The sequence below is a fragment of the Micromys minutus genome (assembly GCF_963924665.1).
Source record: "Micromys minutus genome assembly, chromosome: 31".
In the NCBI taxonomy this organism is placed as follows: domain Eukaryota; kingdom Metazoa; phylum Chordata; class Mammalia; order Rodentia; family Muridae; genus Micromys; species Micromys minutus.
The window spans coordinates 10615492-10629178 of record NC_137966.1 but is presented as its reverse complement, the minus strand read 5'-3'; the positions used below and the strand labels follow the sequence as shown (position 1 = coordinate 10629178).

General features: G+C 46.6%; 1 protein-coding gene across 1 annotated transcript in view; it reads right to left on the bottom strand.

Moving 5' to 3' along the window:
- DOCK2 (dedicator of cytokinesis 2) overlaps positions 1–13687 on the bottom strand; it is a 400191-nt gene that overhangs the window by 282836 nt on the left and 103668 nt on the right. Inside the window, exon 23 of the mRNA XM_080942111.1 lies at positions 1759–1867. Coding sequence (XP_080798237.1) covers positions 1759–1867 — 109 coding nt within the window. The remainder of the gene's footprint in view (positions 1–1758; positions 1868–13687) is intronic.

Genomic DNA, 13687 nt, shown 5'->3' with positions numbered 1-13687 from the left:
ATGCAATCGCTGAAGCCTTGTTTGCTGAGCTGGACAGGAGAATCTGAATCCCGGCTTTCCCACTTGAAGCCCACGTGGCTTCCAGCTATGAAGATTGGAGGAGGGCACATCTGCTGGCTTCACACCAGCTTCTGCATCCTTCATTCATTCCCAGCCATTTTCTGGAGGCTAATACCAGGGCTCCCCTAAGTGCTACGGATATCAGGATACACAACTCAGCGGTCTCACGGGTTCTCAATATGCGCTAAACCAAATGAAACCAATGCAGTGATTCCCAAACTGCTCTGTGTTAAAATCTTTTGTATTTGAGATCCATCCCATATACAGCCCCTAAACCTAGACAATATTGCAGATGCCAAGAAGGGAATGCTGACAGGAGCCTGCCATAGCTGTCTCCTGAGAGGCTGTGTCAGAGCCTGATGAATACAGAGGTGGATGCTCACAGCCAATCATTGAACTGAGAATGGGGTCCACAGTGGAGGAGTCAGAGAAAGGAATGAAGGAACTGAAGGGGTTTGCAACCCCATAAGAAAAGCAATACCAACCAGCCAGAGCTCCCGGGGACTAAACCACCATCCAAAAGCACATGCATAGACAGACCCATGGCTCCAGCCGGAAATGTAGCAGAGGATGGCCTTGTTGGGCATCAATGGGAGGAGAAGCCCTTGGTCCTTACAAGGCTCCATGCGCCAGTGTAGGGGAAAGTCAGGGCGGGGAGGAGGGAGAGGGTGGGATGGTGGGTGGGGTAACATCGTCATATAAGCAGGGAAGGGGGGATGGGAGAGGGGATTTCTGGAGGGAAACTGGGAAAGGGGATAACATTTGAAATCTAAATAAAAATATCTAATAAAATATTTGGGGAGCTTCCTACCTCCGTCCCACCCTACCCCATCCCCACCATGTCAGCCTAGCCCCGCTCTGTACAAAGCTTTCTGACGGTAACTGGGCATCTGAATTTACTAAAGATCTCATGTGTAGCACGGTATGACTCCAGACATCAACAGCAAAACCTCCCTGGGCAGATGCTACCCCTTCTGCCTCTCCACCTCCTTTCTCCCCGAATGCCTCTTACCTATTAGTTCTAACCAGAGGCTAGGCAATCCTGGGTGTAAGGGCAGGCAGTGTGGCTACCGAAATTAGTAACTAAAACAACAATGTGGTTTTTTTTTTTTTAAAGAAGTAATCTGCATTAAATCATCGATCCAAAAGTAAATTAAAAAAAAAAAAATCATTGACCCAGATAAACGTGTTTGGGTTTTCTCTATTGAGAAAGCATCAAGGTGGCCACCACCCTTGCCAGTACTTAGGACCTAATGCTATGGAACTTGTCCTCATTTACAAGCTGCTGTTTCTCCCCCACATCACAGGGATTGCCTTTAAGATATCTACGGGCTTGGAACCATGGTTAGATGACACATCCTCTGTTTTATCTAGTGGTACCCCGAGTTGATGGTGCTGAGAAATAAAAGCAAAGTATCAGAACTTCAGTGGAGATCTCAGCATTAGAAGTAGCCTAGTTTCTTCTTTAGCTTCTTTCTATCTGGATTCCAAAGGGAGCTACTGGGACATCCAAATAAAACAAATGAGAAGTTCTCTCCCACCAGAGGAGCTCTTGGTCCTCATGATCCTAAAAGAAGGTTGCCAGTCTAAGGCTCTTGACTGACTTCAGACAAAAGCAGGCAGTTCGGAGCACAGAGTACACTGTCAGGATTAGGTGGCCAGGGCAGAGCACAGAGGAATCTTGTAGCGTGAACCAACCTGCAAAAGGATGGTGGTCTTGTACTGACTTTTCATCAGGTTGTTGATAGATTCGAAGAGCCGCCTCATGGATTCTTCAAACTCCATCTGCTCTTTGCCTTCGTAAAGCCTGTGTAAAGACATCTGAGTCATTTCTCGAGCCAGCTGGCGAGACATCTGAAAATGTGCACGCTAGCCACAACCTCCCTTTCCAGTATAAACGAAAATGGGTGGGAGGTAGAGGCTTGCTGGGGAGAGGGAGGAACTCAAATAGTAGCTATCCTAGAGGAACCTTGGTGCTGTGCACGGAACAGATACCTTCGGACTCACAGGTTAGAAACCTGCCTCTCCAGGAACCAGATAGTGACGCCTCCTCAGGGGCTCAGCCAGAGTCACACAGATACAGCTGAGCATGTTTGCAGCTAACCATCGGACTGAACACGGGGACCCCAATGAAGGTGCTAAAGAAAGGACTGAAGGAGCTGAAACGGTTTGCAACCTCATAGGAAGAACAACAGTATCAACCAACCAAACCCTCCACAACTCCCATGGACTAAAACACTAACCACTGAGCACACATAGAGAGACCCATGGTTCCAGTTGCATATGTAGCTGAAGATAGCAGTGTCTGGCATTAATGTGAGAAGAGGCTTTTGGTCCAGGGAGGACATGTTTTCCCAATGTAGGGGAATGCCAAGGCACTGAGGTGGAGAGGGGAATTAGGAACGAGTGCACCTTTTTGAAGTCAAGTGGAGGGGGAGGGGGAGGGGGATGAGACCAGGGTTGAGGGAAGGTGATAACATTTCAAATGTAAATACATAGAGTATCTAATAATTTTTAAAAATGGAAAAAAAGAAAGAAAGAAACCTGCTCCTCTTTTACCTTCCTTTTACCTTGAAAAACCACAAAGAAAAGAATGTTATCTGAGCTACAGACCTTGGATTTTCAGTCTCCTGGAAACCCCAAGGAGAAATATTTTCAAGTATGCTGTCCCTTCCACTCAGCCACCATCTGCTGGTCACTGGAATTTCCACAGCCAGTCCTGGGGTCAGGGCCAAATGCTCTCCTAGCCCCTCAATTCTGCCCCCTTATTATGGACTTCAAAACTGTCTTCCTCTGACTATAAAGACCTGATGTTATCTATGTAAGAACTAGCGTTAACATGGCAGAAATGTGTAATTTACAAGACATAGCCTTGTTCATCTGACCACGGAGATCAACTACAGTGAACATGATGGTGTTTGTGCTTCCAAAGACTCAGGTCCTTAATACAGACATGGGCTGGGCTGCTGCCCAGAAGCTACTCCTTTACCAAGGCCCCTTCCCCCAGCCTAGGAGCCTCGCTTAGCCCATGGCTTCTCCAAACAAGCTTTTATCAGCAAGCATGAAATATCCACAGCCTAATCTGTGGCATCCAGTGTGACGTGCACACAAGGACACTCTTGTCCTCAGCCCAGATAAAGAGCACCTCTCCTGTCACAGCTCACACGTCAGGAACCAGCCTGAGCCTGTTCTGCTAAAGGTGCTCTCCTGAGATAAAGCTCTGTCACACTTAAAGGATTCCTTTGCTCTTCTTCCCTAACAGGCCAGCCAATCAGAGGCACTTCCCTACTGTCTCTGTGAATCTCCACCTGCCCCTCACTGGCTTCTGGCTTCTTCCTACCCTTCTGTGTCTCAGCTAGTCTTAGTCTCTCCCTCTCTCTCTCTCTCTCTCTCTCTCTCTCTCTCTCTCTCTCTCTCTCTCTCTCTCTCTCTCTCTCTCTCTCTCTGTATGTGTCCTATCATTGTGCCTGTGTGTATGTGTGTGTCCTAACCATCATTGCTTCTGTCCCCATCCCTCATCCTCTTTCTTGCCCTATGACCCTCTTCCTCTAAGGTCATAGCTCTCTTGTGTCCTTGTCCCTCTGTCTCTCTTCCTCACTTTCTTCCCTACTGGCTCATCTCTTATCCTTCCCGCTGCCCATAGATGCCTGGACATCATCAATAAACTACTTCACCCTGGTTCTTTCTGTTCTGTAGTAATGAGTTTGTTCTTTCTCCCTCTCTCTCTCTCTCTCTCTCTCTCTCTCTCTCTCTCTCTCTCTCTCTCTCTCTCCCTCCCTCCCTCCCTCCCTCCCTCCCTCCCTCCCTCCCTCCCTTTCTCCCTTCATCCCTCCTTCCCTCCCTCCCTCCTTTCCTCTCTCTGCCTCATTTAACCCACTGCCTTGGCTGCCCAGCATATCTACACAGATGTGCTCTCTCTACAAGGCATCCTCTCCTATATACCTGTACATGTGATGAAAGCGGTTTTGAGCAAGTCCTTTTCATGAACCTGCCTGCTCCACTCACAAAGATGGTTTCTAGCCACATTTTCCTGCTGAATGACCTGCTTACCACCACCCCCCACACCCTAAATAGCTGAGTGGTCACATAGAATTCCCTTCCCCTGACAATGGGATTTGGCATTTTTATAAAAAATTATAATGGGTTTTGTTTGGGGCTGGAGAGATGACTCGGTGGTTAAGAACACTTGCTGCCCTTGCAGAGGCCCTGGGTTCAGTTCCCAGCATCCTCAGTTGAAAAAAAAAAAATCTGTAAATTTAGTTCCAGAGGATCGAATGCCTTCTGATTCCTAGGGACACTGCACACATGTGGGAAACTAACACACATGCAGGCAAAATAGTCAGACACATAAAAGAAAGATCAATCTGTTTCTAAATAGGTTTTGTTGAGTCATCTTAAATAGCAGGAGTCCAGGGGAAATGTTCATGAACTCCCCTGAAGAGATCCCGGGGACCCTCCATGTTCCCCGCTATATGAATCTCATTAAGTCTAAGATTGGGTTCAAATCCAGGAGCTCTTGGGAAACCTTGTAAGCTGTTTCATGACTTAACTGGGCAAATGAAGAGACAAGGGCCTGAGTGGAAAAGTGACTCAGCGTCACGTTCACTGAGGTGGGAAGGGACAAGGTGTGATTCGTTCGAGGTTGCTGGATGTGCTTAGCATTTGCTTCCTATGCTCTGGGGATCTAAATAGGGAGGCAAAAGGTGCTAATCCCATGAAGCAAAGAGTTGGGGACCCTTGATGCAGTGGGACTCTCATCTATTCCTTCTACAGGTATCAAGTCTATGCATCCCACTCAAGTCTATTCTATCCACTCAGGGATAGAAATGGGTGAAACTTGTCTTTTTGGACTTGGTCCCCTTGTTGATAAGATGGAAGATATAATGTTCATGTAAAGAGGTTTTTTTTCTTCAAAAAGTTATTAATTTTTATTTAATGTGTATGAGTGTTTTGCCTGCATGTATGCACATACTTCCTGTGTGCCTGTTCCATGTAGAGGCCAGAAGTGGGTGTCAGATCTCCTGGAGCTGGAGTTACAGACTGTTGTGAGCCATCATGTAGGTGCTGGGAATGTGGGTCTTCTGAAACAGCAGCCAGTGCTCTTAACCACTGAGCACCCCAAAAAGTTACTTACTTGGGGTATTTTTAAAAAATGAGGGGTCTGGAGAGATTGCTCAGTGGTTAAGAATGCCAACTGCTCTTCCAGAGGTCCTGAGTTCAATTTCCAATAACCACATGGTGGCTCACAACCATCTGTAATGGGATCCAATGCCCTTTTCTGGTGTGTCTGAAGACAGTGACAGTGTACTCATATACATAAAAGAAATAAAGAGAGATGTGTTTTGGGTGGTTAATATTTTATCTGGCACTTAGTAAGTGCTTAACTAAACATTAGCAATCCTTCTTGCTCAACAGATGCACTCTTGTTGGTAAGATCTCTGATTGAGCATAAATAAGTAAATAGAATATTTGAAGCAATTCGGGACTAAGGGAAACGCATACAAGTTTTAGACTATATGAAAGTTTCAACCAGATGACAGTGAGGCAGTTAGGCATCAGGGTGTCCCCTGAGCAGCCTGAAGGGAGAACTAGAAAAGCCCCATCTAGCCGAGATGCTTTAACCATGGCCTTCAAACCAAGGGCACGGCAGATGAACTCTCCATCATTTCCAGTCCTCGCTCTGCATCATCGCTTCATGAAGGAAAATGTTTCTTTTTCTGGCCCTAGAACGCTTGGAAAGATGCATCTGGAACTAGCTGACTCAGCCAGGGAACAAATTATTGAAGGGCCCCTGGGGCCCTGACCACAAGGAAAACTGGAACACCTTGGGAGGCCGGGCTGCCAGGTGTGCACTTGCACCGAAGCCAGGCTGCAGCTCCCAGGGCTTGTGTAACCAGTGCAGCATGCTGGGAGATGCTTCACAGCTGAGCACTCATTTAATGCAACCGGGCCCCATATGGTGTGCACAGCGCCTGTACCACCTCTTCCACAAGGACGCAAAGTTTCCCCCCTATACGAAACATTCTGGGTCCTGAACATCATCCCAGGGAAAGGGACCTAAACAAAGCAGCCTAGGCTGGGAAAAGACAAAGGGAAAGGCTCCAATTCGAACATTTGTAGATGCTCTGACCAGACCATCCTTTCGAGCAATTCCCCAGCAGCTTCCAGACTCTCTGAGGGGATATAGATCTCTAGATAAGACTTTCTAGGTGCCAGGCCCTGGTCAGTCTGTCACTTATGAGGTGGTGACCCAGGATCTGTTTTCTTAACTAGTGAAATAGCACTTCTCCATAGGGTTCTTCTAAACAACAAATGTAAGTGGAGGATGCCGCCGCCCAGAGTGGGACATAGATAAGGTGCTTTGGATGTAGAATACTTTCTGGTGTTGAAGCCTGTAAACAATGAGATATCTTGGGCTAGGCAGGAAAGCCATTTACATGCCATCTAACCCTTGTACACAAAACGGTGAAGGTGATTTTTATACACCATCTTCAAATAATTCTGTACAGAAAACAAAGTTTGGGTGTGGAGCCAGGTTAGCACTAAGAAAAATTTGGATTTCAGAGCATTTGAGATTTCAGAAGTTAGGATAACGAACTCTCTGCGCCACACCATGCATATAAAACCACTGGCCGTCTTGAGCATAGTGTTCCGTTGGGAAATATTACTTATCATTGCCAACAACTCCCTCTTCCAGACCCATCTTTTGCAGCTTCCCGAATCCTACAAAGAAAGAGGTCAGCATCTCCGTAAAGCATGGCCCTCGCTGAGCACGTACCATGGGCCAGGCTCTTCACTGGAGACCAAGGAGGAGAAACTAACACAGAGCCCACATGTCCACCACTGACCACCATTCATCAAGAAAATGCAGATAGTAAGAGTCCGATCAGGTACTGTGTTGTGTCTCTCATATAGACTGGTTCACTTGACAAGATCTGTCCATATCTGTATCTCACAGGGGGAAGAAGAAAGAAGGGCTTAAGGGAGTACAAAGCTCTACGGGAGGCTGAGCTCTGGATGATGCTGTTACCTCCTTGGTAACCCCTCTATCTATCTATCTATCTATCTATCTATCTATCTATCTACCTACCTACCTACCTACCTACCTACCTACCTACCTACCTACCTACCTATCTACCTACCTATCTATCTATCTATCTGCCTTCAAGTCCACTCCTATGTTACCACCCACCACCACCTGTCTGCCCTCCCTCCTCTCCTTGGCAGTACCAGAAATGCACCCCAAGTTGAGCCCTCTGCCCAGCACCCTTCCTATTAATCTTGTTTTGATTTGTTTCCTTGGCAAGACACACACGTCCCATTTCATAGGAGTCTGGGTTGAGGGGGAGATTAAATTAATTGAAAGCCTTTTAAATGAAAAAAATCTATTTTAAATGGTTTCATGGTCTTTTATGGAGCCAGGTGAGTTAATCAAACAGTAAGATCACTATACCATTCAGTTATCTTGCACACAAGGTCAGGGTACTTTGGTGCCCCGAGATAGAATACCTGGTGCTCAGTGAATACTGAAGAGAGCTGCCTCCTTACAGTGAGTTCCCCATGTTGACTGATACACACTCAATACACCATGCATTCCCAGCACAATAACATCTTGCTGTCCGTGGCTACCTGTGTGCCTGCTTTCTCCACTACTGTAGAACCCCCCAGGACAGACACGAAAGCATTCTGTATCAGAAGATCCTCATCTCTAGCAACAGACCTGGACCACCAAGAGCAAGTTAGCTACCAATGATAGGTCGCAGTGTAAGAAGGTCTTGCCCCCGGACTGTGACTCTGCAGATGACGTATCCCTAACCCAGAAGTGAGCTGTGCCCTTCTCGCTTCAAGAGCAGAATGCTCTCCATCATGGCCTGAAGAGTTCTCTTTGCCTATACACCCTGCACTGATATCTCCTTTACTACCAAAGAGCTGCAACTACTAGAAGTTGCTCTTATTAACCATTTCCTGGGTGCTTTGTGGTTTTGATCACCATAGCAACCCTATGATACAGTTACTATTACCATTCAGCAATAAGAATGTAGAAAGATGGTTTTCTACATGTGGGGCTCCAACCCTTTGGAGGTCAAACAATCTCTTCACGGGGGTTGGGTATCAGATATCCTGCACATCAGATATTTACTTAGGATTCCTAACAGTAGCAAGGTTGCTGTTATGAAGTATCAATGAAAATGAAATGCTCGTATGGTTGGGTGTCAACCGCAGCACGAGGAGCTGTATTAAGGGGTCGCAGCATTAGGAAAGTCGAGAACCACTGATGTAGAGACTCAGCTAAGTTTCATTCAATAATGCCCATGAGTGTCACAGACTCCACATCTCAACCCTTTGTGTACTAGATGATGGAGCCACGGAGAAACAGCCTGGCAATGGTCCTCGGAGGAGCTGGAGCAGGTGGGCACATGGGGGAGCATCATTTGCCCTAGAAATGGCTTTGGAGGCCTGAGGGAGGCAGCTAGATAACTGGTTCTGGCCCTTTTCTAGTGAGGCTTCAAATCCACGGTAACCTAGCTGTGCCCCTAAGCCTGAACCCAACACTTGCTTTATTAGGACAGCCTGCCCAGTGAGCAGCTCCTAGTCCCTAAAGAGTGGTGGCTCCAGGAGACCAGAGCCAAGGGCTTAAGTGTACTTTGTCTTACCCTCTTTCTTCCCTCCTACCCCACCTCTGTCTGTATCTCTCTACCTGAATTAAGAACATTTACAGCCAGACAAGCTGTCTGAGTCTATCTGGAAATTATCCTTCCTTGCGCTTATCAATTCTTCCAACAGAACAGAATGCCATGTGTTTTTCAGGGTTGTTTAACATCAGCGCAACAGGGCAAGAAATGGGACCCTCGTGAAAGGGACAGTCCCGTTCCTTAACGGCCTCCCCCAGGGAAGGTCACTGTCACCACTCCGCCCTTTCCTAATCACCAAGAAGTAAGACCGTGCTGGTCGAGACATAGAATTTTGGTACAATGATCTGGGAGTCTGATATTTTGCTTAATGGTAGCCAGAGGGAAATCTCATTTGAAGAGTGACAAGCCTGAAGTGTAAACAGTTGTCCTGCCAGAAGAGAATGAGGCGAGCAGAGCTCTAGGAGGGCTGGGCTGAATATGCTACAACCATTAACAGTGTGTGTTTCAACCGGAGAGACCACCACACCATACCACCATACCACACCACACCAGCACAATTTCCCCGAATGCCAACAGCAGCCAACAGGCAGTGCTCAGACACACTCCCGGCGCCAGTTCTTTTGTCACAGACAAATTTATTTGTTCTTGAGTCCTTGCTTCTCCAGAGGGTGACAGTTAAAGAAGAATCACTCCTCAGGGCAAGCTGCAAAGAAGCGTCACTAAGGAGCCCTTCTATAAATCACCCCAGGGGAGAATGATTTGTGGATGGGGGAGGGGAAGAAGGCAGGCTCCACATGTGGGGAATCTGCTTTGAAGAGATGTCTAGGTTGAGGATATAAAAATTAATGTAATTGCTGAAGAAAACCCACCTCAGGTGGAGAGTAAACAGGCTGAGTAATAATATAAAAAAAAATAGAAGTTAACAATATGGGGGGATTGAAAGAAAAATAGTCCATCCACAGCGTTCACTTTACTTCTAAATTATGGCAACCCTGTGTGATAAATTAATAGTTAAGGAGGTAATAAGAGTCGAGAAAAGCCTTGGAAGGAGCCATAAGTCATGAGCAGACGATGACGTGTGTCCCATGCCATCCCTCATCCTACTGAGAGAAGCCACAGCCTTTATATCATTTGGCAGGAACCACTGAGTCACATAATCCTGCTCTTAAGTAAATTTCTCCATTAGCATGAAAAATGGTATTCCAGGCATGTTTTTACTCCGATATAATTAGAAAATGAACGTTCCCAAACAATGTTTCTAAGGATAGAAACACATCTATCCTCTTTCATGCTTCAAGGCACTTAGAGAAAACTCTAGATTGCAGCAACAACTTGAAAGAGAAGCTAATCTCCACCAGTGTTTCAGCTCACACGCTATGGACCAGTCGGCGTAAACGTGTGGATGCCTAAAAGAAACTAGTTATTTCCTGCCTGGGTTCCCATCTTATCCAATGGTTATTCCTTTTTAATAACATACTAGGTCTCTATGACATCTTAAATGATAACAAAGAACAGGTTTTAAAGTGATTATTCACAGATGCACAACTAGTAAAACTAGCAGCCAGCGTTGTCTTGGGGTTTTGGTTGCTGAGCTGAAACGCCATGACTAAACTGAGGAGGAAGGGTATTTCACACGAATTTCCACATCACGGCTTATCATTCAAGACACTCAGGGTAGGAACTCAAATGGGATAGGAACCTGGAGGTGGGAGTTGATGCAGAGGCCACGGAGGGGTGCTGCTCACTGGCTTGCTCCTTATGGCTAGTTTATAAAACCCAGGACCATGATTCAAAATGGGTGGAGCCCCCCCCCCCATAGCAATCACTGATTAAAACGATGCCCTACGGGCTTGCCTACGGATGGAGCTTACAGAGGCAACTTCCCAGTTGAGCATTCCTATTCTCAGATGTTTCTACTTGTATCAAGTTGACATGAAAACCAGCCAGGACAAATGTATTGCGTTCGTAATTTAGTTACTTCCTCTTAGGACGCAGATTATAAGAGATAAGTGCCCCAATTATGCACATGCAGAACATACTGATTTAACCAAGAGAATATTACAGTTTCTCACAGGGACAGTTACTCCTTCTGGGGGGTGGGGAGGGGTGTAAATGTATCTTGCCCCTCCCCTGACTCCTTTCTGCAGCTTCTCTTCCTATAAAGCCCTTTCTGGGTTTCACCTTTCTTTAGGGAACCCCACCTGGTGCTAGGATCTAACACAAAGTGTCTCTCTCTCTCTCTCTCTCTCTCTCTCTCTCACACACACACACACACACACACACACACACACTCACTCACACCCCACACACACACACATACACACACACACACACACACACACACACACACACACACACACGTGCGCGCACACGAGCACAACTGAGGGCAGATTCCCTGGATGCTGGCAGGATAGAGAATCTGATTTTTTTTCCCTCCTGCCTCCTGGTTTCTGGCATTGACTTTGGCTAGACAGACAATTACCCAAGAAATGTCAAGTTCTTATTACTCCAAGCTGTGGTCATGCCTACAGCATGCAAACCTTGTTCTTTGAGTTCTGGCTTCCTGAGAGGGATAATTAACCTCATGTTTGCCGCCCTGTTCCACCAAAAGAGCCCTGGCATTTGGTATGTGTAGTTAAAAACATTTCTTTAACATTGCCCTTACTAATACCTTGTATCATTAAAAAAAAAAAAAACTGCTCAGAAAAACTTGAGGACATCCAAGGAAAATCAAGTTCTAACACACTAAAATTTCTACTGCACTGTCTTCATTTCCATAACAGCAAGACTGAAGCGCCCGGGAAGCAGCCAGCAGAGGGAAATTCAGCTCAAAGTGTGATGTTCTGAGTCTCGGGCCGAGCTAGAGAGTTACACCGGCACTAGTGAAGGCTGTGACCTTCTACAGGTCATTCAACTCTAATCCCTAGTTTCCCATCTCCAAATATACTGTTGAAATAAACCTCTGAGACTCACATACTCTCTTCCCCTCCCCCTTCCCCCTTCCCCTCCCCCTTCCCCCTTCCCCTCCCCCTCCCCCTCCCCACTATGCTGGAGAATGAATCCAGGACCTCATCAAAGCATATATGCTTCTCTTCTGATCTACAAAGTCCCAGATCTCAGGGAGCTCCTCTGGCTTTATCACCTCTCATACCTTCCTCCACTTCACCCCACAGAACAAACTCGGCTCTCGGGCCGCAGTCCGGATGCCACTTTTTCGGGAACCCCCATCCCCAACCTCCTGACTGAGCTCATTAGGACACCCACCACGCAGCTCCCCTTGATTGACACGCACCCACAGGATTGTCTGTTCAATGATTGTTCACCAATAAGTGAAAAGAGTCCATGAAAACCTCAGGTTGACCCAAGTTCCTGCTCACATCCTAGGACCCAGGGCAGTGACCTGCTAAGGAGCTGTCAGTGTTTGCTTGCTAATGCTGACCAAGCTGTTGCCACAGACAGGCAGTTTAACTCATTTGAAATGGAAACCTGTGTTACCAATGCAGGCGCTTAAAAGAGGAACAGAGTCTTCCCCCCCGGCTAATGTGCGTGAGACAGGCATACACTGTGTCGCTGCTGAGTGTTGGGAAGAAAAAACGCTAAGCTTAAAGCCTTCTAAGCCGCCAGCTCTAAGAGCAGTTGTAAAACTCCTGAGAAATGCCCGTGTACTAAAAGGCGGCTCGTCTATATTCCCAGGTCTTGAGATCACCTATGAATTAGCAACGGATCAGGCAGTCTACCTGCCCAGCAGATGCCTACGGAAGCAGAAGCCCAGGCTCAGGAAAGCTGAGCTTGGGATGCGCACAGCAGATAAAGGCTTCAGCACGTAAGCCGGGGAAAATCTCCACCGTGTCTGTGGACATTTGGAGTTTGGAGACACCAAGTTCTAATACTGACTGTAAATGGGGAGGGCAATAGATTGCATATAAAATCCAGTCAGAAGGAGAAACTGTTGACAGAGGAGGAGATGCCTGACCCAGGCAGGTAGACTTTGCACGCCAGGGCAGCGGGTTTTCTCAGTATTGGATCGTGCTGACTCAGCAGCACATACCTGGCCTGAAACCAAATGAGGCCTGCGATCCAGTTCTCTCAAGGAGAAAGGCTCAGGGAAGGGCAGGGAGCAAAAAGCTGAAAAACGGTTGTCTCCAGGTCTGCAGAGCAGGGCAGCTGTCACTGTATCCAAGCAGGCTCGCTTTCACAGGTCAGCAGTCATGGACAAAGTCGCATCCCCTTGCCACAGTGTCCATCACTATCCAACCACGATCCACTCGTGATGCACCAGTCACTATACACAGTCACTATACACAGTCACTATACACTGTCACTATACACAGTCACTATACACAGTCACTATAACAGTCACTAAACACTGTCACTATACACAGACACTATACACAGACACTATACACAGACACTATACACTGTCACTATACACAGTCACTATACACTGTCACTATACACTGTCACTATACACTGTCACTATACACAGACACTATACACTGTCACTATACACAGTCACTATACACTGTCACTATACACTGTCACTATACACTGTCACTATACACAGTTACTATACACAGTCACTATACACAGACACTATATACTGTCACTATACACAGTTACTCTACACAGTCACTATACACAGTTACTATACACAGTCACTATACACTGTCACTATACACTGTCACTATGCACAGACACTATACACTGTCACTATACACTGTCACTATACACTGTCACTATACACTGTCACTATACACAGACACTCCAAGACAGCACCTGCCAGTCATTCTTCATAATCACTATGCAAAGACACATACACCGGTTAGTTTCCATAGTCACTGCACAATTTGTGTATGGTAGGAACTAAAATTCAGCAACCAAGTAAAACAGCCACACCAAAATGAGGGAGATGCAAATGTGCCCCCGTTTCCTTCTCCCTCTCCCTAGCTGTCTCCCCAGAGTTAAGGTGACTCCTCAGGTGGAGGGGTTAGGGG